Raw genomic sequence first — 27,822 nt, forward strand, 5'->3', positions numbered from 1 at the left:
TATTGATATATTTTTTATATTATTAAATAATATATTTTATTTCAATTTTATTGAAATATAATTTTTTATTTAAATTAATAAAATATGATTGTTTTATGTAATAAGAGTGTTCATAAAGTAATAATTATTAATCATTTATAATACTTTTGAAATATTAAAAAACATAAAATATTTTTGATTAAAGCATATATTATTTGCAAGATTTAAATTATTAAATTATAAAAAATCATTCATTTTAATAAACAAAAATTACAAATATTATAATATACTTCATTTGTATGTATAAACGAGTCTTAAATATCGTTATGATAAACGCCATTTTGCTAATAGTTTTATAGAGCGTGGTGTTGGATAAACGTTCGCTGTCAATTAAAATTAATTTGTGATTCTTTTCAATTTATAGACTAGCAAAGTTGTAAGTATAAATATACTACTTGTAATTTATTAAATAAATAAGTTTTATTTGCATAAAAATGAAAATTAAAATATTTTTATATTATGAAAATTTTTCAATTACGAAGTACTTTTTTTTTTATCTTTTCTTACAAGTAAATTGCAAATGTTGCATTTTTCCATATATATATACACATACACGCACATATATGTATCTTTTAATTTACGATAAAATATTACAAAATTTTTATTATAATATTTTATTTTTATTTTAACATTTTATTGAATATCATTAATCTTTTTAAGTACTAACTTATTAAAAATTTAATATATGATATCATATATTATACAATATTTAATTTAAATGAAAATTTATATAAAAATAAATTATAATACTTGAATTTGAAAAATAAATAAAAATAATAATATTCACTAAATTTAACTATTTAATACAATAACTAAATACAATAATACAATAATAATACAAAATTTTATATATAAAAAAAAAAATCAATATATTTTCATAACTTATAATATAGTTTATTTTAGACTAAAACCATGTCTAATGGAAGTGGAGATCATGATGACGAAGGTTATGTTGTTAAATTACGTGGACTTCCATGGTCAACTACTGTTGATGAAATCATGAAATTCTTTAGCGATTGTTCTATTACGAATGGTAAAAATGGTGTTCATATGACAATGTCACGAGAAGGACGTCCAAGTGGAGAAGCTTATGTAGAAATGGATACACTTGAAGATATTGAGAAAGCTTGCAAACGAGATAGAGATCACATGGGACATCGTTATATAGAGGGTCTGTTAAAAAAATTAAAAATTTTTGAAAAAAATAAATAATATATTATATTCTTTCTTCAGTTTTTAAAGCAAAAAGAGGTGAAATGGAGTGGGTAGTCAAAAGAAGTGGTATGAACCTAGAAAATGCTATGGATGATGGTTGTGTGAGATTACGTGGTCTACCATTTGGCTGTTCTAAAGAAGAGATTGCACAATTTTTTTCAGGTATTTTATATTATATATGTATTTATCTATTTTTTAATAATATATATTTTTAAATGTTAACATATTTTTGTTACTATATTTTATTTTTCCTTTTTTTAATTTTTTTATTTTCTTATTTAATTTTTGTTGATCAAATAGCAATTTTGAATCGCAGAGATTAAATGTTTTTGATGATTATAATATATGTGTATCATAATATTAAAGTAAAATTTTTTTATATAAAAATATAAAAATAACATATAATATAATTAATTTTGAATTGAAATACAAGTAATTTAAAATTAAAAATAAATGACATATGTAATAATATATGTAAATGATATATTTTCTAGAGTATGAATGCAAGATTAAAAATATTATCAAAATATATCATGTGCTAAAATAAAAACTTTTAATATTTTAAATATTTTAATATTTTAAAGATCTTGTATATAAATTTTTGAAATGTGTTTTATACTTATCTTAAGCAATATCTCTGTGTTTTTTTAATCATTAGATAGCCCTAGTTAAGATTTAAAATCAATAAAAAAAAAATTTCTATTTTTTATGCAATTTTTTATTAAATTAAAAAGAAAAAATTTTTAAAATTTAATTTCTATATGTTACATATGTAATATATAAAAATATATTGTTTAAATTATAGAATTTAATTCTTAACTTTGGCATAATTAATATTTATTTTTTTTTCTTTTTTTTATTTTTATTGTTATTATTATTATTGTTGTTGTTGTTGTTGTTGTTCTTCTTCTTCTTCTTCTTCTTCTTCTTCTTCTTCTTCTTCTTCTTCTTCTTTTTCTTCTTTTTATTTTTCTTCTTCTTATTATTATTTTTATTATTTTTTTTATTATTATTAATATTATTGTTATTATTATTGTTATTATTATTATTATTATTATCATCATCATCATCTTCATCATCATCATCATCATTATTAATGTTATTGTTATTGTTATTATTATTATTATTATAATCATCATCATCACCATTACTACTACTAATATTACTACTACTATTACTTCTACTACTACTACTACTACTACTACTACTACTACTACTACTACTACTACTACTACTACTACTACTGCTGCTGCTACTACTGCTACTGCTACTACTGCTGTTACTGCTACTGCTACTGCTGCTGCTGCTGCTGCTGCTGCTGCTGCTGCTGCTGCTGCTGCTGCTGCTACTGCTGCTGCTACTGCTGCTGCTGCTGCTGCTGCTGCTGCTACTGCTACTGCTACTGCTGCTGCTACTACTACTACTACTACTACTACTACTACTACTACGACTACCACTACCACTACCACTACCACTACCACTACCACTACTACTACTATTACTACTACAACTACTCTTATTATTATTGTTATTATTATTATCATTATTATCATTATTATTAATAATAATAATATCATTATTATTAATAATAATAATATCATTATTATTATTGTTATTGTAAAAAATGCATATTTTTAGAGCGAAACGTTTTGCACATAATGTGCAAAGGATATTTTAAATCTTGCTTCTGTATAAGGGTTTTAAATAAACTGACGATACTATAATCAATGGGTATTACGCTACAATGTCGATGTTTGATTATGTGTGGGTCAGGGTTGGAGATATTGCCGAACGGGATTTCACTACCGACAGACTACACGGGCCGCAGTACTGGGGAGGCTTACGTTCAATTTGTTAACAAAGATGTTGCGGAGCGCGCTCTGCAGAAACACAAGGAAAAGATAGGACACAGGTGGGGCACTGACGCTAGCTGGGTTTGGGTATATTACGACTTTTCAATATCATTTTATGATCGTAGTACATGTAGGTATATAAATTTTGTTAGTAAATAGCGGGAGCGAATTTTTATGCAGATGCAGTTTTTTTATTTAATAAACTATTTAATATTCTATTTAATAAATGAGCAAATATTTTAATAAATATAAATTATATTTAAATAAATATATTTATTATATAATATATAGTTACAAAATATATTTTAAATACATATTATAAATTACATTCGTTATTTTATTTGTATGCTAATATAGAAATTAATCGAATAAGGAAACTGCTTCTCTTTGAACAAAAATAAAAGAAAGTTAGTCGTACGTAAGCGAAAGTACTGTTGGCCCAACTAAAACCTATGGGTGGGTGCCGGGCGGGAGGTACCCCCTTACATCACCAAATCCCATGGGAAGTGGGTAGGGCTAACCCAGGATGGGTGGGCGCTACAGAGGTAGTAATCATCGATCTAATTTGGCACAACTATTCGACAATTGCACAATTGTACGTTTTATGCAAAACAATATAATAATTTAAATTAAAAGGCTTTGCACAATTTTTCTCTAAAAATCACTATATATAGTTGATTCATACAGCTCTTTAATTGCACGGAAATATTACATTATATTATATAAAATAAAATGCGCTATCTTTAATTATTTTAGCTTTCTAGATTTTTTCTTTTTCTTTCTTTTTTTTTTAATAAAAATATAATATATATCTAAATATAAAACATTCTATTTTATTTGTATCGCTTCTCGATACTTATTATTTAATCTCTTCTCTCTTTTTTTCTTTTATTGCATAAAGTGCAATTGTAATTGTCATATACCTAAGGATCATCAGCATCTCAATGGATAATGGTGACATCAGAATGCAATGTCACCGAGGGAGGGTATCTACACACAGGTTTAATAAATATGCGGAGGTGTAGTATGAACAGTTAATCCATTACAAAATTTTCAGTATGGATTTTTTCCATAAGCCATTTATCATTTTTCTTCCTTTTATTTTTAATATTTTTTTAATGTTTAAAATATAAATAATCGATTAGTATCGGTATAAAATGGTTTATTTTACATTCGTATCGTTATTTATATCTTCCTTTATTTAAAAATCTTATGCTCGTTGATATTTTTGCATCGAATTTTCTCTTATTTGAGAAGGCAGCCGACTATACGAACGGCAATAATATTCATATGAAAATAATAACTATAATATCAATCTTAACAGATACATCGAAATCTTCCGAAGCAGTTTATCTGAAGTACGTGCTAGTATTGGTCCGAAAATGCGAGGACCAATGGGAGGTTTCAATCAGAGACCTGCTCCTTATGACCGTGGTTCCCGTTTTGGAGGAATGAATCGTTTCAGCAATAATAGTAGAGGTTCTAGAAATAGAGGTATTACCAATTCATTAATTATTTAAAATAGGAAGTAAGAATTATAGTAATATTTAATTGATATAATTTTAACTTAATTTAACAATTTTTCTGCTTAATTAATGCAGAATTTATTAACTCTTCATATTTCTATAAAAAGAGTTACTATGTTATCTTTTTCTTTAATGTTTATCATTCTCGCCTGCAATAGATTTGAATAAAATATAAAATTTCAGAATCTTTATAAATAATTAAATCTAATCCACTGATATCAAATCAATTGATATCAATTAAGCAAACATTGTTATATATTAAATTTTTTCTTTATGTGTGTTTTATCAATATTTAATGTTTTAGATTTTGATGGTGGTCCATGGGGAAGTGGTAATAATTTTGATTCACGTGGAGGAAGTATGGGAATGAGAGGAGGTTTGGATATGAAAGGTGGAAATTTCAGAGGTAGCGGTGATACATGGGGTGGTAATTCCGGTATTCATAGTATTCACATGCGTGGTTTGCCATTTAAAGCTACCGAACAAGATATTGCTGATGTAGGTTTTAAATTGATTAAATCATTAAATACTTCTCTCTCTCTCTCTCTCTCTCTCTCTCTCTCTCTCTCTCTCTCTCTCTCTCTCTCTCTCTCTCTCTCTCTCTCACACACACACACACACACACACACACACACACACACACACACACACACACACACACACACACACACACACACACACACACACACACACACACACACACACACACACACACACACACACACATTCACTCACTCTCACTCTCACTTTCACTCTCACTTTCTCAATAATATTCCATTGTATAATTTTAGTTCTTTAGACCTATTGAACCAGTGAATGTACGAATTATTCTTGAAAATGGTGGACGTCCTTCTGGAGAAGCTGATGTGGAATTTGCAACCCATGAAGAGGCTGTTAAAGCTATGTCCAAGGTTAATTAAATTTAATTGTCTTTACAACTTTTAACTACTATCTTAATATTTCTATTATATTCTATATTATTACAGGACAAAAGTCATATGTCACATAGATATATTGAACTATTTTTAAATTCAACTGGTGGTTCAAGTGGAATGTCATTAGGTGGCATTGGAAATTTCTGTGGAGGTATGTCTTTTGCTTTTTTATTATTTTCTTTTTTCTTTATTTTTTATGCTTTCATTAACATATTTTTTTTAAATTATTTTTTATTTTGCAATTATTTTATTGATATTATTAATATTGATATATAATGTAATTTTATATTTATATATTAGGTTTAGGTAATAACTTCAGGCCAGGATATTCTCCAAATAGGGGCTTCAGCTCTCAATTAGGAGGAAGTAATTATAATAGTTTTTGAGGCCGGATGTCGCGTTTTCTACGCTATCGACGATGAAACATTTCGTAAATCAAATATTTAATACTGAATTATAATTACATAAAATTTCGTTTTCGCATCATATTCAATCGGAGATTGATTACTATTGTTTCATTATATTTTACAAATTACATAAAGTTTATGTTTTATTTTCTAATATTAATATTAATATTACTGGTAATAAAATTAGTCATATTTTTTTATGGTCAATTTTCATTGACCAGAATTTATTATAATTGTTTCATCTTTTTTTTCATTTTCATTTATGTTCAATAAAAATATTGAACTTTACATATTATAAATTATAGTCTTAAATTAGTAGTGTAATTTCTATTTCTGTTATAAATTTAAACAATCATAAAAAAATTTTTATAAAAAAAAAATTATATTTTTCAAAATCAGCATAATTTTCTTGAATCAAAAAAGTTCAAGTCAAAAAAATTATTTCACATTTTTTTATTTTTTTATTGTTATTAATATCGATATTGTACTTCTTTACTTTAACACATTGTACATTTGCTATTTTATTAAGATCTCACAAAAGTGTTCCAAATTTTAATATTACAGCATAAGTATATTAATAAACTATATAATAGCTTCATCAGATTATTAATAAAGTTAGAAGTAATGTTTGCAATCATAAAGATATAGATAGTTCATATTGAAATGGAAATGACATTCAACAATTATGATTTATCATACTGTAATATATTTATCTAAATAATAATTCATATTAGTGACATAAGTTACATATAGTTTGTTAATTCTTTTAAATAAAACTAACTATTATATTTAACTATTCTAAGTGATGCAAAATATTTCGATTATAAAATCTTTAATAATATTCATATAATATTGTGGAAAAAAAATATATTAAAAAAATCCAGCAAATATCAAATATTGAATTTATTCTATTTTTGGCACTTATGAAAAATATGTTTTTGAGTCAATTATACTCGTGTTTAATTTTACGTGTTTAATTTTATCTAAAAAATATTGAATTAAGTTAAGAAGGAAAAAAAAATATTATGTATATATATATATATATATATATATTGTATATATATATATATATTATATATATACATATATATTTTATTTTTTTCATGAAATATTTCATTATAAAAAAAAATACTTTTTATTTTTCATTGCGAAAATGTAAACAACAAAAAATGATTGTATTTATTTAAAATCTTATCTTTTGTAATGAAAGAAATTTATATTCAATATAATAATAATAATAAATGTATCCTTATAAATTTATCTTATGGATATTAATAAAAAAAATTAATAAAAATAACATATGATTAATATTGACCTGTTTTATAAAGCATAATAATAAATATTATCTTTATAATTGAAGGCTTTCATTTATATCATAATATGATATGTTATATATTATCAGTATAATAATGCTTAATAATAAACTTTTTATTAAATTTAAAATATAATTTTTTTTATATTAAAAAATACTGTAAAATTCTTATTTTTTGAATATATGAATTTTTATATATAAAACGTCTTTAAATTGTAACTAAATCAAAAATAAATCATTTGTTTTTATAATCAATGAATATGTTATATATATATATACATAAATGATAAATAGTACAAAGAACTAGTGTATGCATTTAAGATGCGGCACCATATCGAGCAATTGGAATTTATTAATGAATATGTATATGTGTGTATATAGCTAATAGAGAATATTAAAACAATTTAGTTTTATGAAATATATGCAGAAAAGAATAATTTATTATAACTAAGATAATTATCTTAATGATAGTTTGAATGCGTGATAACAGCATATTTTATAAAGATAAGATATAATTCGAGAAATTTGATATTAATTTTTCAATGTAAGTATAAAAAATCATTTATATATTGATACATAAAATAAATTTTATAGCTCATTTATTTAAATATAAATTATAATATTTTTAATGTTACTAATAAAAATATTGTAATATAAAAAAATAACATTTTAATTATTGTTATTTTAATATCTATATTTGATTTATATTTATAAATATCGTTCGTATTTTTGCATTTTTAATTATTTTATAAAATAAAATTTATAATAAAAATACTATCATATTTCATATTCATTCAATAAAACTTTTAAAGTCAGGTTAATTAAGGATTATGTCAAGTAACTTATACAAAATTCCTTAAAACAGAAAATAGAATTTCACGCTTAAATTTAAAATCAAATATTTGTCCGGCTTTACTTATTGATAAGAAAAGATTAAATTTTTTATCAACTTTAATATATCAACTATAATATCAGTAATATTCATTTATATAAGTATTTTATCTATTAGAATTATATACGTGTAAAGTTAATATTTATTAAATTTATTCATTTTTACTTTTATCTAAATAATAAAATTACTAATTTTTAACTAATAATAAAATTATTAATATAGAATAATTATTTAAGATTTTATTTTATATAGTTATTTAATTATTATTTAAATAATAATAATACACTATTGAATTAATTCTATAAGATAATTTTATAAGATATTAATAATATATTAAAAATTACAAAATTTTTATTTAATTATTTTTTATTGTTTGAATATTTTTTGTCATTTTTATTATATGATTTAAGTTTATTTTATTTATTTACATGTATTTAATTGATTAATTTAAAATTTTTAAAGCATCAAAATATGAAGTAGGAAATAACATATAACATGATGGAAAATAAAACAGATATTCTTAATGATCAAAGTGAAGACAATAAAACTCAATATATTAATAGTGAAAGGTATAAGTATGTAATTTTTTTTATTTTTATTGAAATAGAAAATTAATATTGTTTCATATATTTCTAGATATGATGATGCCAATGAAAGACAACATTTTTTGCTTCCTAATACATATTCACGTTCGCCAAAAATACCAATAGAATACATTAAAGGAACAAATATAAAACGATACAATCCAGCTTTAAGAAATCTTATACCAATACGTCGCAAAAATCAGTATGTAATATATATTCAATTTTAAAGTAAAAAAAATTGTTTTTTAAATAATATTTTACTGTATATATTTTAGAAACAAGGAATATATGCCAGCAGATAGTGCTGGTTTATTTTCATATATTTTTTATACATGGTTAACGCCATATATATGGAAAGCATATAAAAATGGTATTGATTTTACGAATATTCCATATATTTCTACTTATGAAAGTTCTAAATATAATACTCATAGGTAACTGCATTTGAATATAATTACAATATAATAATATATAATATTATATAATATAACTTTTTTTATGATATTTAAAATATATTTAAAATATATTTAGATTAGAAATACTTTGGCAAGAAGAATTAAATAAACATGGTCCATATTTAGCATCATTTCCAAATGTAGCTTGGAAATTTGTAAGAACAAGAATATGTATAGCTGGATTTTTATTAAGTTGTTCTACAATTTGTGGATTTATTAGTTCTGTATGTTTTTTAGTTTTATAAATACTAATGTCATATGTATTGCTATAAAATTTAATATTTCTATTATAGATGATACTAATGAAAAAAGTACTAGAACATGTTCAATCACCAGAAGAAAATATATGGATAGGTATAAAATGGGCACTGTTGTTAACATGTTGTGATTTTTTGCGATTAATATTTTTTAACTGGACTTGGAATACTAATATTAGAACAGCATTAAGATTAAAGAGTGCTTGTACAACTCTTTTATATAAAAAAATTATTAGACTGAATAATCTTGGAAATAAAAGTACAGGAGAAGTAAGATTTTAAATAAATAATATTGTCACATTAGATTTAATTTCACATCTATCAGTGTTTTATAATTTTTTAGATGATTAATTTATTTACAAATGATAGTCAAAGACTTTTTGATGTTGTCATTTATGGACCTATGATATTTAGTGGTCCAATAATTATTATCTGTGGTATAATTTATATACTTTGGGTATTTAGTCCAATAGCTCTTTATGGAATATTTACTTTTCTTGTATTTTATCCTTGCCAGGTGAGAAATTATTGAGAAATATTTCTTTATACAATTTTTTATATTTAAAATTTCAACATTTTCATAATTCTATATTTATTTTTATATTTAAAATTTTACCATATAATAGTCCTTGTAATATTAATTTAATATTATTTTAATATTAACAGTATCTTCTATCCCGTGCAGTTGGATATTTTCGTTCGAAGACAGTTATTATTACAGATACACGAGTAAAATTAATGAATGAAATCTTAGAATGTATAAAATTAATTAAAATGTATTCATGGGAGAAATATTTTAGTCATAAACTCCTTGGTATAATTGCTATTTTGCTAAATAAAATAAATTATTATGATATGTAGCATTATAATTTTAATTTTCATTATCTTTTTGTATATTAATTAATTTTACAGATATACGAAAGAAGGAAGAATATTGGTTACATAAAACTGTATATTTCCAAAGTCTTGCTATTTCTTTGACACCAGCTATACCTGCAATATCTGCAATTGTTACATTTCTAGCACATTTATCTTCAGGCAGTAGTTTAACTGCTTCTCAGGTATACATTATTTTGCAAATTGAAAATGAATATTTATATTATAATTTATATTTATTTAAATTTCTTTGGAGGAATATTAGAATAAGTAATTCTAAACTAAATATATAAGTGGCTATTCAAAAACATTATTAATTAAATAGTAAAAAATATTCTGCATATTTAAAGTTATGAAACAAGTGTTGCATTTAATAAGATAAATATTGCAGGCTTTTCCAATTACAACATTTTTTGGAAATATGTTGAGAATGGCACTCTCTTCCCTTAAGGATTCTACACGACATTTTATCGACGCTCATATTGCTCTTAGAAGAATTAAGGTCTCCCAAAATTTACATTTAAATTATAATTTAATTAAAAAATCTTCCACATTTTAAATGTTTAATGGATGGGTATTTTTTATTTATTATTAACAAACAAATTCTCATGTACTTTATATCAAAAAGAATATCTTATATTATTAAAGTAGTTAAATAAAAAACTGATATAATTGATATAATTGATAAATATGCGAGAATTTTTTTATTAATAATATTATGTTTATATGTTAATATTAAATGGTCGAAAATTGCTAACATGAAGGGGAAAGTGTGGCACATATATAAATAAATACAAATAATTGCTTTTTCTCTTACTCCTCCTTATTGTATATACATTAGAAAGATAAACAAAGCTATGTATGTATGATTAAAATGCAAATGTTGGGAATAATTTAACATAACATAATAAGTTTGCGATATTCACATATTAAATTATAATATGTTACTTTTTACAGGTATTTCCTTTTGTAACATTGCTCAATTCTCAATTTCGTTCTTCATTTTTATTTCTACAAGTGGCGTTAGTTAATATCGCCGAATCAAATATAACACTCAACAGATTGCAGGTGTTTACTTTTGCATTTATCTGTTAATAATAATTACTAATTATAATAACATAAAAACTATAATTGGTTATTTTGCAAATAACATTTGCATTGCAAAGAAATTTAATTTGCTTTCATTGTATAATGTAATAGTTATAAAAATATACAATGCTTTATAGTATAGTTTATTTAATGTTTGATTGATCTTATAGATGCATTTGAATATTCTATAATAATTCATTGCACTTTTATGTTATGCATTGCATGTTAAATCATAATTTCTATGTGCTTTTAAAAACTTTTTATATGATATTTTTATATAATATTATAAATTTAATTAATTTTTTTAATTTATTATTTACTTAATTTATTAATTAAAATAATGAATATTGTTATTAAAATTGATTTGGCTTTGCTTATAATCATTTGATTTTCAAGTTAGTCGTAAATAAATATTAAAATTTTGATAGTCATTTTCAATAATTAATAATATTTGTGCAGAATATATTACTTTTAGAAGAATATACATGCCATATATCAAAACCAATTGTAAAATCACAAGCTGTAGCCATTGCTAACGGTACATTTGTTTACGAAAATTCTACGTTGTATGCTAAAAAATTAAAAAATATTAGAAAAAAAAAGTAAGTTCTTTGAAATTAATAAATTTTTTACTCTTGTTTTTTGTTTTTTTTAAATTTTTATATTTTTTTTAGAAAAATTGTATCATATTTAAGAAGCAAAGTTGAATTGGAAAAACTTAATGAATCATTCCAAGAAACTGAATATATTAAAGTACTTTCAACTATTAAGTTCGGAGTAGCAAAAGGTGGATTAACAGGAATTTGTGGACATATAGGAAGTGGAAAATCTAGTCTTTTACTTGCTGCTTTAGGACAATTAAAAATGATAAATGGTTGTGTTTTGAGAGAAGGTTCTTGTGCTTACGTTAGTCAACAGGCGTGGATTATTAATGCAACTTTTAAAGAAAATATATTGTTTGGAAATCAATTTGATGCTAAACGATACTATCAAACATTAACAGTATGCAGTTTAAAAGAAGATTTGAATATGTTACCGGGTGGAGACGAAACTGAAATAGGAGAAAGAGGTATAAATCTTTCAGGAGGACAAAAGCAAAGAATTGCTCTTGCTAGGGCACTTTATGCTAATCGGTATGTTTTTTTTTTATTGTTAAAACTTTTAATTTCTAAAATATACAATTATATTTTTTAAAAAAATCATTTTTTTTTTAAGAGATATATATTTTTTGGATGATCCATTAAGTGCAGTAGACACACATGTCGGTTCTTATATTTTTAAAAATTTAATTCTCGGAGCGCTCAAAAATAAATGTGTGTTATTTGTAACACATCAAATTCAAGTATATTTTCAATAAATTATATTTTTATATTATATTCTAATTATATTCTTAAATTCAAATAATTTGTATGTGTAATTAATTATGCTTAATATTATATTTCATTAATTATAGTTTTTAAAACACTGTGATCAAATACTTGTAATGCATAAAGGAAGAATTGTAGAACAAGGTACACATGATGAATTGATGCAATTAAATAAAGAATATGCTACAATGGCACATAGTGCACTATTAAAAACGGAGATCGATTCAAAATAGTATTTATCTTACAAATAATTTTTAAAAAGCTTTTGAATAATTATAATATTAATAATTATATTCAATTTATTTAGTGAAATTGCGATACCGATTCAAACAAATAAAGATTCTAATAATGATTCAAAGAGACAAATAATAACTTGCAATGCAGAAGATAATGATGAATATATTGAAGCATCAACAAAAATACATAAAAAAGGTGTGTATTAAAAAACTTTAAATTATCAATTTGTCACATTTGAGTTTATTATTTAGAAGCAATCCTTACTACTCAAGAAAAGATGGGAATAGGTAGTGTAAAATCATATATTTATCATATATATGTAAAATCTGCGGGTGGTTATCTTATAGCAGTTTTGGTATTTTTGACACTCTTCTTAAGTATTGGAAGTTCAGCATTTAGTTCTTGGTGGTTAGCTACATGGATTAAAGCTGGTAATGGGGTAAATATTTTCTTCTATTGTATATTTTATATTTTTTCTTTTTTTTTTTTTTTTCATTAATCTTTCTCATTTAAGAATATTATTGATTCCAATAATAATAAAACTATATCATCAAATAATTTAAATGATAATCCTAATTATTTATATTACCAAAATATTTATATTGGTTGCATTGGAATAATTTTATTAACAAGTTTATTGCGTGGTTTGGTTATTATGTATGCTACAATAAATGCTTCGACGACATTACATAACAAAGTTTTTAAGAAAATAATTAAGACAACAGTAACATTTTTTGAAACAACTCCTATTGGAAGAATACAAAATATTTTTAGTCGAGATATTGATGAAGGTAAGATATATTGTTTTTTGAACTGTAATGCTTACTGTGCACAAACTTTATTGTTGTCATGTTAATTGTTTATATATTTTTGCGAGCAATGAACAATTTTTAAAAATGTTTGTAAATTATTTGTAAATTTGTGAACAATAGTGCAAATCTAAAATTAAATATCAAGATAATTATATTTTTTAATTACTTTTTTATTGTAGTGGACAATTACATACCAATTTCTGTAGAAAACATGATACAGAATATAATTACTTGCAGTTTTGCAATTGTGTTTATATGTGCAATATTACCTTGGTATTGTTTACCATTAATTATCCTTGCTGCTATTTTTTTTTATATTAGTAGAATCTTTAGGTGAGATATTTTGATTTATATTTTAAAATAGAATTTACAATATTCTTCAATAATATTTTTCATTATTATTCTTCAAATATAGCAACAGAAAAATTTTTTCAGAGTAGCAATGAGAGATTTTAAGCGAATGGAGAATATTTCACGATCTCCTGTTTTAAGTTTCATTACTACTACCATTCATGGTCTAAATACTATTCACGCATTCCAGAAGGAAAAAGCATTTATAAACAAGTATGCTTCTTAAAAAGATAGATTACTATATCTTATTATAAAATATTTCAATAACAATATTACAAGACAATATTTTATTATTGTTTATAATATGTGAAAATACTCAAGGAATAAATTTGATTCAAAAAAAAATATTATGATCAGAATCATTTTTTTTTTTTTGAAGATATTTTTCGAGATTTTAAAATCATTGATATTTTTTTACAAAATGTTTAATAACATTCTTTCAATAATATAAAAAAAAAGATGTTTCAAAAAAAATTCTTTTTCGAATCGGCTACAAATTGCAAGATTTTTCAAAAAAAATTTTTTTATTTATTTTTATAAAATATGAAAATTATCATGATTTTTTTAAATAACATGATATATTTTTGATTTCAAAATATTGTTGTTGGTATCAAAAGGTATCTATAATACTAATTTTGAATTTATAAATCTTAAATTTATTAATACAATAAGAACATTAACATATGAAAGTGATTTAATAGGATGTTAGATCAGATATTTTTAGATAATATTTGTGCCATTAACAAATTCCAATAATAAAAATTATCAAATTATTTGATTGATAAATTAATAGATATATAGATCATGTCGCTAGTCACTAAATTTATCTCCATTAAATTTTTCTTACAAAGATGTTTATTTATTTATTATTATTTATAAGAAACTTGCATACATACAATACTATACAAGATCTTCGAGTTAAATTATTATATATATATAAAAAAGTATATTTACAAAGTTTATTTGTTGCTACGCATCAAAATTTATTCAAAAGAAAACTATTGAAAAATAGTATACATTTGAAGATTTATAAATATAAATACATAAAAAATCTAGTGTATAATTTCATAAAAAAAGATAAAATGATTCTCATCTTCTGTTAAATAAAAAATACTTTGATAATTTTTATTATTGTAAATATAAACATTATTGTAAACATGTGATATAATATCTTATTAAATCAAATTTCATAGGAATCATGCTAATATCCTAGAAATCAATGAATTTCAAATTTATAAAGCTCAAAGTCAAAAAATTGTTGAATTTGATATTAGTCAATATTACAATATTATAAAATAAAAAATACATTATATATTAAAAAAATCAAACATTAAAAAAAAAGACTTTATAGAAAATAATTTATAGAAAAAAACATTTTTTGGAAATTTTAAATAATTTGCAATTTGTAATTGATTCAAATCAAATTTTATTTGAAAATTTTGTCTTATATTTTTGGAGATTTTTAAAAAATCATGTTTGGAAATGGATACTATTAATGAAATACTACAAAAAGATAATCTATAATTAAATTAAATATTCAATGAAAAATCATTAAAAATAATTTTGAACATTTATTACAATAAATTTTTCCTTCATTAATTTCAAAATAATAAAATAAAATCATTTTATTATAACTTAAGATGAATAGATTTATCTTGATAAAAAAAATTTTTGATGATTTTAAAGTATCAAAAAATATAATGTTGAAAAATTTCCATAATATATTTTTTTGAATTAAATAATTTTTTAAGCATATAACTAAGATATTATTTTGTAATAGAATTACTAAAGACTCTCTTGTATAATAATTGATTATTATATTTTAGATTCGAGGAATTATTTGACTTAAACAATTTATGTCTTTATCTATGTCAATCTATTATGAGATGGTCTGCTGTAAGACTTGATATTTTAGCAATTGCTTCCTCTTCTATTACTGCTTTTCTTGTAATTGCACTTAAAAATCAAATATCTCCAGCTCTTGCTGGTTTAGCAATGGCATATGCTATGCAAATGACTGGCATTTTTCAATACACTGTAAGATTAATGGCGGAAATAGAAACTCGTTTTATAAGTGTTGAAAGAATAAGCTATTACTTGAAGGTAAATAAAATGATTATATACACATATATTTGTTATAACTGATATAGTATATAGTATATTTGTTATAATTGATATAGTATATATTTGTTATAATTAAATCATATATACATATATATGTATATAACATATTATAGACTTTACAAAAAGAAGAAATTTCTGAGCAACATCTCATAGATCTTCCTGATCAATGGCCTATTGATGGAGAATTAGAATTTTGTAAAGTCGAATTAAAATATAGAAAAAGTTTACCACCTGCATTAAATAATATTTCATTTATTATTAAACCTGGTGAACATATAGGTAATAATTAGTTGATAAGATTTATACAAAATTATATGATGATTTTTTTTAATGATGTAATGAATTTTAGGTATTGTAGGACGTACAGGAGCAGGAAAAAGTTCTTTAATCATTGCTTTATTCCGATTAGTTGAAATTTCTGCTGGAAAAATTAAAATTGATGGTATAGATATAGCAAAAGTAAAATTAAAGTTATTAAGAACTAAATTATCTATAATTCCTCAGGATCCTGTCTTATTTAATGGAACCATACGGTAAATATACAAATTAAAAAACAAATATATTAAAAATTTATTTTTAATATTTATAATTATGTTATAGATCAAATTTAGATCCCTTTAAACAATTTAGTGATTCTGAAATCTGGAGTGTTTTAGAAAAAACTCAATTGAAAGAAAAAGTACAAGTTATGCCTGGTCAATTGGATGCACCTATTGAAGTTGAAGGAAAAAATTTAAGTGTAGGCGAGCGACAATTATTTTGTCTATCAAGAGCACTTTTGCGTAGTGCCAAAGTATGATATTAATAAAAATTCTTTGTATTAATTAATAATAAACTTATTTAATTTAATAATCTATTATTTGATTAGATATTAGTATTAGATGAAGCAACAGCTGCTGTTGATCCAGAAACTGAAATTGCTGTACAAAATACAATTCAAAATGAATTTTCAAATACTACAATATTAACCATAGCTCACCGTTTGAAGACTGTTATTTCATGTGATCGCATTATTGTTATGAAGAATGGACAAATAATTGAATTTGATGCACCATCTGTACTTTTATCCAATTCAAACTCTGAATTCTCAAAAATGATGACTTCAGCAGAAAAAAACATAAAAGAAATATAATCAATATATCATTAACAATAGTATTATATTTAATAAATAAAAACATTAACAAATTAAGAAAATAAAAATATTTTATATATATATATATATATATACACATATAAAATATATATTATATCTTATACTAATTTAATATATTAAATAGAATTTGTTTGAAATATAAAAATTACATTTATTAATATGTAATGGTTATTTTTATTCAAATATTTTAACATTAAAACAAACGAACCTTTATTAAAGTGACTTCATATTTTTTATTTTACGATTATTTACATTTTTGATAAAATTAATATTGTCTTTTGAAATAGAAATATAATTACATATATCTACTTATTTTTATGAATTTTTTTTATTATTTCATTAATTATTTCATTAATTAAAATCATTTATTAATATATATAATAGATAGTTAATCAATAGTTTTAATATTGAAATAATATGTCTCAAAATAAAAATTTTGTAAAATCAGTTATTATCGATTTACGCGCCTTCATTCATTTAATATATTGATTTATGTGTAAAGTAACAATACTGCTCATGCTCATTTCGAATTTTTACTATTACTAAAAAACTTGTAACTGAGAACTAAACCAAAAAATATTTACCAAAATGCCGCCAATTTGTAATTACCAAGATGTCTATTATACAATTTCAATATGAAACTTCGTTGTTTAATGTTGAAATGTAATATATATTAATTGCCATAAAGGCAATTTTCATTATCGCTCAAATTGTTAAAAAAAGGTAATAATAATTATTTATATTATTTTTATTAAATACAGTAATTATAATAATTAAAAATTCTTAATTATATTATAAATCCTTATACATATTTTTAATCAGATTATAATAATTTTGTGATTTTCATATTATTATATTATTATTATATTTGTATTTAATATATATAATATATATTATATTTTAATTTTCAATAATATAATAACTATAATAATAAAATATTTATTATCCAATATTCAAATTTCTTTTCATCAATGTATATTGATTTCGTATACTACAATATTCATAACAATTTTATATTATAGGCTTCACCATTGCGAACATAATTCCTATTATGATGTTGGGGCGTAAGCAGAGCCTCAAAGGGGAACCTGTCTTGGCTGATTATGGCCCAGAGGAATCCCTCAATGAGAGCGCTGATATAGAATGGGTAAATAAGGTAATTTATAAAATAAAAAATATATTCATTTTTATTTACATGAAAAATTTATATCTTATTATGTAAGTGGTATATGTATTAATTGTTAAATAATTACTTAATTGTTATAGTTATGGGTGAGAAGGCTGATGAGATCTTGTGCTTTGATATCTTTAGCTTCTGTTTGCTTGAATACTCCAAAAACTTTTGAAAAAGTTCCTCCACTTCAGTATTTTACCTTTGTTTGTGACTTAATTATTACATTTTTATTTACTGCTGAAATGATTGCCAAGATGCATATAAGGGGTATATTGAAGGTAATTCATATAATATTATTATATAACAATTTACATAAACTGACAATCCTTTAGTTACAGAGGGATAAATCTTATTTAAAAGATCATTGGTGCCAATTTGATGGAAGCATGGTTATCTTTCTTTGGTTATCTATAATATTACAAATGTTTGAAATGTTAGGTTTCGCTTTAGAACTTAGTTACGTTTCAATATTACGCGCGCCACGTCCATTAATTATGATACGCTTTTTACGAGTTTTTCTAAAGTTTTCTATGCCAAAAGCTAGAATTAATCAAATTTTCAAGTAAATATTTTAAAAATATTAAAAATTTATTATAAATTATGATATATTTATATTATTCATAATTTCAGGCGTTCAAGTCAACAGATATATAATGTAACTCTTTTCTTTCTTTTCTTCATGTCTCTTTATGGTCTTTTAGGCGTTCAGTTTTTTGGTGAATTAAAAAATCATTGTGTTCTTAATACTACTACAGATCCAACAAATATAACTATAAATAGTTTAGCCATTCCTGATACTTTTTGTTCTACTGATCCTGAATCAGGATATCAATGTCCAGAGGGAATGACTTGTATGAAACTTCAATTATCAAAATATATTATGGGTTTCAATGGATTTGATGAATTTGGTAATAATAAATTTTATAATTTAAAATATTTACTACACAATAACAATCTTTACAAATAATTTATTTTTCAAATAATTTTTACTAAAATATTTTACATAAATAATTTTATTTTTCAGCTACAAGTATTTTTACAGTCTATCAAGCTGCATCACAAGAAGGATGGGTTTTTATTATGTACCGCGCAATAGATAGTTTACCTGCTTGGCGTGCAGTTCTTTATTTTAGTACAATGATATTTTTCTTAGCATGGCTTGTGAAAAATGTTTTCATAGCAGTTATCACAGAAACTTTTAATGAAATTCGAGTTCAGTTTCAACAAATGTGGGGTGTTAGAGGACATATTAGCAATAACACAGCATCACAAGTTAGTAATAATTTTATATATAATAATTATTACTACTATTAATATAATAATTAATTTGCTAATAAAGTTGCTAATAAAGATTGAATGTATATAAAAATATATATATAATTTTATACATAATCTTTATCATGTACAGTTTGTTAATATATTTTGTTATAGTTTGTTAATTATATTCATGAAATATTTTTAAAAAGACAAAACAATATTTTAAAGGCAAAAACAAACATAAAAGTTAATATACAAAAATGTCGATCGAGATTTATTTATTAAGTTATAATAATATAAATATAATTTAAGTTTATATTAGATAAAGCAAACCGAAAATATTCTGCAAAGATATAGACAAAATGGTTTTATTTTATTTTCTTTTCATCTAACATAAATTTCAATTGTTTATAAGTTAATAAATAATTTTAATTGAATTATTATAGATCAATTTTTATATTTGTTTCGATCTTTAAAATTAATTTTTCAAAGATATTTTATATTTTGTATATATAATCTTTTTTAGATATTAACTGGTGATGACAATGGTTGGAAATTGGTAACCTTAGATGAAAATAAACACGGAGGTTTAGCTTCTCCTATATGTCATGCCATTCTCAGATCTCCTCATTTTCGTATGGTGGTAATGTTTGTAATTTTGGCAAATGGTATTACCACTGCAACTATGAGCTTCAAACATGATGAGAAACCAAGGCATACGTATTATGATAATTATTATTATGCTGAGATTGCATTTACAATATTTTTAGATCTAGAAACATTGTTCAAAATCTGGTGTCTTGGATTTCGCAGTTATTATAAGCATTCAATTCATAAATTTGAATTGTTATTAGCAATTGGTACAACCATACATATTATTCCATTCTTCTATCTTTCTGGATTCACATATTTTCAGGTTTCAATATTCATTTTTATTCAGTTTTAAAATAAATTTCATTACAAATAAAATTAATTAAAAATATATAATGATAAAGAAAATCAATTAGAAATATGTAATGATAGAGAAAATCAATTTGAAATACAATGATAAATTAATATTATTTTATAATTAGGTTCTTAGAGTAGTTAGACTTATCAAGGCATCACCAATGCTTGAAGATTTTGTATATAAAATATTTGGTCCTGGGAAAAAATTAGGAAGCCTCATTATTTTTACTATGTGTCTATTAGTCATATCATCGAGTATTTCTATGCAATTATTTTGTTTTCTTCGCAATTTCACAAAATTTGAAACATTTCCAGAGGTAAAGGAAATATTTACAGATTTACGTATAATTAAATTGTATTGATAAAGAACTTTTTTAGGCATTTATGTCCATGTTTCAAATCTTAACACAAGAAGCTTGGGTAGATGTTATGGATGAAACAATGTTAAGAACACATGAAACAATGGCTCCTCTTGTTGCTATGTATTTTATTTTATATCATCTTTTTGTTACATTGGTAAAAATATATTTAGATATTTGTTTTAATTATTAAAAAGATTAAAAGATAATTTTAATGATTTTTTAAGATTGTGTTAAGTTTATTTGTCGCCGTAATTTTGGATAATCTTGAATTGGATGAAGACATTAAGAAACTGAAACAATTAAAATTCCGTGAACAAAGTGCGGAAATAAAAGAAACTTTACCATTCAGATTGCGAATATTTGAGAAATTTCCTGATAGTCCTCAAATGACATGCTTACATAAAGTACCATCAGATTTTAATCTTCCAAAAGTAAGTATTATTCATTATCCATATATATATCCATATATATATATATATATATATATATGTATGTATGTATGTATGTATTATAAAGATTGAAATATAGATATAAATATTTTTTATATACATAATTTAGGTTCGTGAAAGTTTCATGAGACAATTTGTATTTGAAATGGAAAATGAAGAAAATGAAGGAGTAAAGAAAATAAATGAAACTTTTGATTCAAAAATGATATATAGAAAACAACGTCCAGTAAAAATTTTAAATAATCCACCTAAAGTAAGAAATGTTGTTACCAGTCTTAAAAAAGCAGCTGTTATTTATATTATAAAGTGAATATTTATAAAACATAATATTTATAAATAATTTATAAGATTACAATATACATGCTTATATAAATTTTTAGTGATTCCAACAATCAAAGATTATTATTAGGTGATTCCGCTATGATACCAGTACCAGGAAAAGGTCTTCTAAAACCACAAGGCACTGTTAGTAGCGCTAAACAACTTCGTTTTGATCAAAAAAAGTAAAATTTTAAATTTATGTAATAATAATACTTGAAATAAGGAAAATTAAAAGAATATATTTTTTTATATTAATCAATTTATTCATATAATAAGGTCAATTAGAAGAAGTGTTCGTAGTGGATCAATCAAATTAAAACAAACATATGAACATTTGATGGAAAATGGTGATATTGGTGGAATAAATAGAGTTAGCTCTTCTCGCAGTAGACCGCATGATTTGGATATTAAATTATTACAAGCTAAACGACAACAAGCCGAAATGCGAAGGTAAAATATCATTTTTTTTTATTGATTTTATCATCTATCTATCTATCTACTTTTTCCATTTTGCTGTTTATTGTTACTTACATAGAAATCAACGCGAAGAAGATTTACGTGAGAATCATCCGTTTTTTGATACACCACTGTTTGCAGTACCACGTGAAAGTAAATTCCGTAAAATTTGTCAATCACTTGTTTATGCAAGATATGATACAAATGTGAAAGATCCTTTAACTGGAAAAGAAAGAAAAGTTCAATATAAAAGTTTACAGTAAGTGCTTTTAATATAAATGATTGCTTTGATTTATATTTTAGATTGTTATTTAAAATTTAAAAAAAAAAGAAAGAAATTAATTATATCTATATATATTTTATAGCAATTTTCTTGGTTTGGTCACATATCTTGATTGGGTAATGATTTTTGCTACTACTATGTCTTGTATTTCTATGATGTTTGAAACACCACGCTATCGCGTAATGGAAATTCCAGCATTACAAATTGCAGAATATGGTTTTGTGATTTTTATGAGTATTGAATTAGCTCTAAAGATTTTAGCAGATGGATTATTTTTCACACCAAAAGCCTATATCAAAGATGTCGCTTCTGTTTTAGATGTTTTTATTTATGTTGTATGTTGAAAAAAATCATTCCTGCTATACAATATTTAGTAAATTTAACGCTAATTCAATCGACGTTTAGGTTAGCCTTGTGTTTCTTTGTTGGATGCCGAAAAGCGTGCCACCAAATTCAGGTGCACAACTTCTAATGATTTTACGTTGTGTTAGACCATTAAGAATCTTCACTCTTGTACCACACATGAGAAAAGTTGTTTACGAATTATGTAGAGGATTCAAAGAGATTTTGTTGGTAAATAATTTTAATTAAAAATTTAAATGGTGCTTTTTTAATATAATCAAAATCATTTAACTAATTCTTCAGCACACAAATCCATTCTTTTATTTATTCTAAAATGTTACAGAGGAGTGATCTAATTTAGATAAAAAATGAATAAAAAATTTTTTAGGTATCTACTCTATTGATTTTACTGATGTTTATATTTGCAAGTTATGGTGTACAGCTTTATGGGGGTAGATTAGCACGTTGTAATGATCCTACTATTTTGAAACGAGAAGATTGTGTTGGAGTATTTATGAGAAGAGTATTTGTAACAAAAATGAAATTGCAACCAGGCGAAAATGAGAGTTATCCATCTATATTAGTACCACGTGTTTGGTAGGTTTATTCAAGAGAAAATATAAGATATAAGTAATAAAATACAATAAAAATGCTTCTAAGAAGATATTAAAATTTTTTAGGGCCAATCCTAAAAGATTTAATTTTGATAATATTGGTGATGCATTAATGGCACTTTTTGAAGTACTTTCTTTTAAAGGATGGCTTGATGTTAGAGATGTTCTTATTAAAGCTCTTGGTCCAGTAAGTAATTAATATTATCTTAAAACATTTCTTAAAATATTATTATTCAATGATTTTTTTGTTTTAGGTTCATGCTATTTATATTCATATTTATATTTTCCTGGGTTGTATGATTGGTTTAACTCTGTTTGTGGGTGTTGTCATTGCTAATTATTCTGAAAATAAAGGAACTGCCTTACTTACAGTTGATCAAAGACGATGGTAAATCTTTAATTAATTCATTTAATGAAATTTTAAATATTATATAAAAATTTTAAACAAATATGTTATGATTTAAATAGGTGTGATTTAAAAAAGCGATTAAAAATTGCACAACCGTTACATTTACCACCTAGACCAGATGGAAAGAAATTTAGAGCATTTATCTATGATATCACTCAAAATATCTATTTTAAAAGATTTATTGCAGTTATGGTGCTTATAAACAGTTCTCTTCTATGTGTCTCTGTGAGTTGGATAATTTTTATCTTCTTTGTATAATGACATCACACAAAACACTACAACACCATAACATCACTTTATAATTAATTAAAATTCTTTATATTCAAAAAATATAATAATTTTTATAAATATAATATATTTTTCGTGAAAGGATAGAATTCATTGACTGTTACTTTGAATCATTTGTTCCTTGCCGGCTACCATTAGACCGTGGTAAAAGTAAATCAACACATTTTTTTTTCGTTAACAAATATTTTTTTATCTTTTGTCCCTTAAGTGGAGAATCGAGGAAGAACACACGGAAGCACTCGCTACGGTGTCCACGATTCTGACACTCATCTTCCTCGTGGAAGTAATTATGAAAAATATTGCTTTTACACCACGTGGCTATTGGCAGTCCAGAAGAAACAGATATGATTTGCTCGTGACAGTTGTCGGTGTTATTTGGATCGTCATTCATTGTACAATGAAGGTAAGTCAATATTATTTAATAATGGCTCGAGAGAGAGAGAGAGAGAGAGAGAGAGGGAGGGAGGAAGGGAGGAAGGGAGAAAGAGAAAGAGAATTGTTATTATTGTTATAATTTATAAATATATAATATAGATTTTTAATGAATATCTTTCTTGCAGAATGATTTGTCATACGTAATCGGCTTTATGGTTGTGATTCTTAGATTCTTTACAATCACTGGCAAACATACAACTCTCAAAATGTTGATGTTAACAGTTGGAGTATCTGTTTGTAAAAGTTTTTTTATTATATTTGGCATGTTCCTCCTTGTTTTCTTCTATGCACTAGCTGGTACGATTATCTTTGGAACTGTAAAATATGGTGAAGGTATAGGAAGGTAATGTTGTGTATTTTTATATAATAAAAAATAATTCTAATATCAAAACAATTAAATGTTGCGAATATTTTTGTCTTAATGATGTTAAGAGAGACAATTATTATTTAGGCGTGCAAATTTTGAGTCACCTGTAACTGGAGTTGCAATGCTCTTCCGTATTGTCACAGGTGAAGATTGGAATAAAATAATGCATGATTGCATGATACAACCACCATATTGTACTCCTGCTGCTAATTATTGGGAAACTGATTGTGGCAACTTTCATGCTTCTTTAATATATTTTTGTACTTTCTATGTCATTATTACTTATATTGTTTTAAATCTTCTAGTTGGTAAGTATTAATTGATTATTTCAAATGTATATATTGATTATTTTAGAATAATAACTAAGAATTAATTTTCTATAATAGCTATTATTATGGAAAACTTTTCTTTATTTTATTCAAATGAAGAAGATGCTTTATTATCTTATGCTGATATTAGAAATTTTCAAAACACTTGGAATGTTGTTGACAATCATCAAAAGGGTTTTATACCTGTGAAACGGGTACGTTTATAAGAGAAATTATTATATGTTTAATAAACTGTTATAAATTGGCTAGAAATAATGATATATTAGTTTGTTTTAGGTGAAGTTTATTTTACGATTATTAAAAGGTAGATTAGAGACTGATCCACAAAAGGATCGTCTTCTTTTTAAACATATGTGCTATGAACTAGAAAAGTTGAATAATGGGGAAGATGTTACTTTTCATGATGTTATCAAGTAAATTTTTTGATAAATATATATATATTATTTTTTTAAAGCATTTTTATTAATAAAAAATATTTTTCTTCAGTATGTTATCTTATCGTTCAGTTGATATTCGAAAAGCTCTTCAGCTTGAAGAATTATTGGCGAGAGAAGAATTTGAATATATTATTGAAGAAGAAGTTGCTAAGCAAACAATCAGAAATTGGCTAGAAGGTTGTCTAAAAAAAATTCGTGCGAGTGGGGTAAGTTTAGAAAAAAATAATAGTTTGGAGAAAAATAAAGTACTAAATAAAATGAATTATTTAATTGATATTGCAGAAGCAACAAAATAGTCTTGTAGCAGGTCTTCGCGCTAATACCGAACAGGTTCAACAGCAAGAACATATAGAAGAGAAAGGAAAAGAGACTGTCAAAGAAGAAGAAATTGAAACAAAAGTAAATTTTTATATTATTTATTATATAATATTAAAAAATTACAATACAATTTTTATATTTTTTATTTATTATTTTTATTAATATTTATTATTAAATAGGATAGTGATGGAACTAGACATAAAATAAAAAAACCAGTCGTTCTTCCAAGATCTGATAGTATAGGTAGTGGATCAGGAAGAAAGTATTTAACTCCAACATTATCAGATCCTGCTTCAATTAGATGTGAAAAGGATAAAAATGCGGTACCAAAGAAAAAAAATAATAGACCTCCACGTAAATATATTTTTGCATTATATATTTATATCTTTTTATTTTGCTTTTATCCAATATGAGTTTTCTATTTGAAGCGATGCCGAAAAATAATTTGCCACATCTCACAGAGAGCACTGAGCAAAGCAGACAACAGCGGGAAACAATCAATGCAAAGGCAATCGTATCAAAACCTTCCAATATTATGTTAGAAGTTCGAGAATGGTGGAAAGAACAGTTGGCATATAGCAGTGAGTCCAGTGAAGACGAAGTTTAAATATTCATTTATATTTTTCATGAGTATAAATTAAAAATATAAAATGTAATAAATAAAACATGCTTTAATATTTTATGCTTTATTACTATTCTTAATGATTATATAAAATTTGCATTATTATATACTTTGCATTATTTCTGCTTTTTTTTTTCTGTATACAAATACAAATACAAAAATTTAATAAATAAGGAAAAAAATATATATCCAAAGTACTAATGTAAATCATTGACATTTACAATGGAGAAAAGAAAAGATACAATTTTTCTAATTTAATTAAAAGTTTTAAAACAAAGTTATTTTTTTAATCTTATTTTCTATATTATTGTTTATAAAGAAAAATATAAAAATATATTTAAAAAAATGATTTATATATTTATTTTAATCTAAAAATTTTTAGATACTGAAATTTTGCAATAATCTATTGAAATGATAAAACAAGTATTATTATTACATGAGAATTATATTTATATTTATATTAGTAGAGAAAAATTATATGTATATTTAATAATTTTTGTTTTTAATTTTTTAATGTATTATTTGACATTTTTTTTTAAGTTTAATTTAAATTTAATTTTTTCCTTACATCTCAATTTGTTAGTACAATATAAGGTTTCATAAAATGATTTTTACATAATAATAATGTGATTATGATTTTGTTTTATAGATTATAACGCATTTTTTATATAATCATATAATTTTATATGATTTTCTTAAAAATTGTATAATATTCTTAAAAATATATATTTTTTTATCAATTATTGATATTGAAATATGAAATTTATACAGAATTAGATATAGTAAATTTTATATAATAAAAAAATATTAAAAATTAAATCATGAAATCATTTTAATTATGATCAATAAAATTAATGTTATTAAAAACGGGAAAAAAATGAATATGAATATAAATAAAAAATAATTAAACGCGAAATCTATTTATTT

General features: G+C 23.3%; 3 protein-coding genes across 21 annotated transcripts; all 3 read left to right on the forward strand.

Annotated features, from left to right (window-relative positions):
- Window positions 1-147: 147 nt before the first annotated feature.
- Window positions 148-5,553, forward strand: LOC107993288 (heterogeneous nuclear ribonucleoprotein H). Its single transcript, XM_017049637.3, has 7 exons — window positions 148-415; window positions 933-1,210; window positions 1,273-1,416; window positions 3,028-3,166; window positions 4,432-4,601; window positions 4,938-5,131; window positions 5,425-5,553. The coding sequence occupies exons 2-7, from the start codon at window positions 952-954 to the stop codon at window positions 5,551-5,553; spliced, it is 1,035 nt and encodes a 344-aa protein (XP_016905126.2). The 5' UTR covers window positions 148-415; window positions 933-951.
- A 2,014-nt stretch (window positions 5,554-7,567) lies between these two features.
- Window positions 7,568-17,644, forward strand: LOC107993272 (ATP-binding cassette sub-family C member 5). 16 transcript variants are annotated; one of them, XM_017049608.3, is made up of 25 exons: window positions 7,568-7,831; window positions 8,642-8,748; window positions 8,816-8,965; window positions 9,039-9,197; window positions 9,295-9,442; window positions 9,512-9,745; window positions 9,819-9,992; window positions 10,142-10,289; window positions 10,388-10,536; window positions 10,743-10,853; window positions 11,309-11,419; window positions 11,900-12,042; window positions 12,115-12,573; window positions 12,656-12,782; window positions 12,894-13,039; window positions 13,115-13,239; window positions 13,296-13,483; window positions 13,559-13,835; window positions 14,036-14,189; window positions 14,292-14,420; window positions 16,034-16,310; window positions 16,445-16,610; window positions 16,681-16,864; window positions 16,932-17,124; window positions 17,200-17,644. In XM_017049608.3, the coding sequence occupies exons 2-25, from the start codon at window positions 8,675-8,677 to the stop codon at window positions 17,461-17,463; spliced, it is 4,290 nt and encodes a 1,429-aa protein (XP_016905097.1). In that variant the 5' UTR covers window positions 7,568-7,831; window positions 8,642-8,674; the 3' UTR covers window positions 17,464-17,644. The 16 variants fall into 16 exon arrangements, with proteins under 16 accessions (XP_016905097.1, XP_016905099.1, XP_016905100.1 ...); XM_028664557.2 differs by lacking the exon at window positions 7,568-7,831 and adding an exon at window positions 8,243-8,261; XM_017049609.3 differs by lacking the exon at window positions 7,568-7,831 and adding an exon at window positions 8,269-8,308.
- Window positions 17,645-18,065: 421 nt separating this feature from the next.
- Window positions 18,066-26,955, forward strand: LOC107993271 (sodium leak channel NALCN). Of its 4 annotated transcripts, none has more exons than XM_017049604.3 (29): window positions 18,066-18,207; window positions 18,507-18,640; window positions 18,751-18,936; window positions 18,991-19,220; window positions 19,289-19,566; window positions 19,683-19,930; window positions 20,442-20,831; window positions 20,989-21,180; window positions 21,242-21,379; window positions 21,450-21,656; window positions 21,784-21,980; window positions 22,055-22,177; window positions 22,272-22,445; window positions 22,531-22,710; window positions 22,817-23,069; window positions 23,140-23,307; window positions 23,465-23,673; window positions 23,757-23,877; window positions 23,945-24,078; window positions 24,159-24,324; window positions 24,596-24,790; window positions 24,948-25,165; window positions 25,274-25,497; window positions 25,576-25,712; window positions 25,795-25,931; window positions 26,005-26,161; window positions 26,238-26,354; window positions 26,453-26,627; window positions 26,702-26,955. In XM_017049604.3, the coding sequence occupies exons 2-29, from the start codon at window positions 18,536-18,538 to the stop codon at window positions 26,878-26,880; spliced, it is 5,238 nt and encodes a 1,745-aa protein (XP_016905093.1). In that variant the 5' UTR covers window positions 18,066-18,207; window positions 18,507-18,535; the 3' UTR covers window positions 26,881-26,955. The 4 variants fall into 4 exon arrangements, 3 of the variants coding, with proteins under 3 accessions (XP_016905093.1, XP_016905095.1, XP_016905094.1); XM_017049606.3 differs by having other exon boundaries at window positions 26,735-26,955; XM_017049605.3 differs by having other exon boundaries at window positions 18,997-19,220.
- Window positions 26,956-27,822: the final 867 nt, after the last annotated feature.

This window comes from Apis cerana, linkage group LG12, assembly GCF_029169275.1.
Source record: "Apis cerana isolate GH-2021 linkage group LG12, AcerK_1.0, whole genome shotgun sequence".
Taxonomy (NCBI): domain Eukaryota; kingdom Metazoa; phylum Arthropoda; class Insecta; order Hymenoptera; family Apidae; genus Apis; species Apis cerana.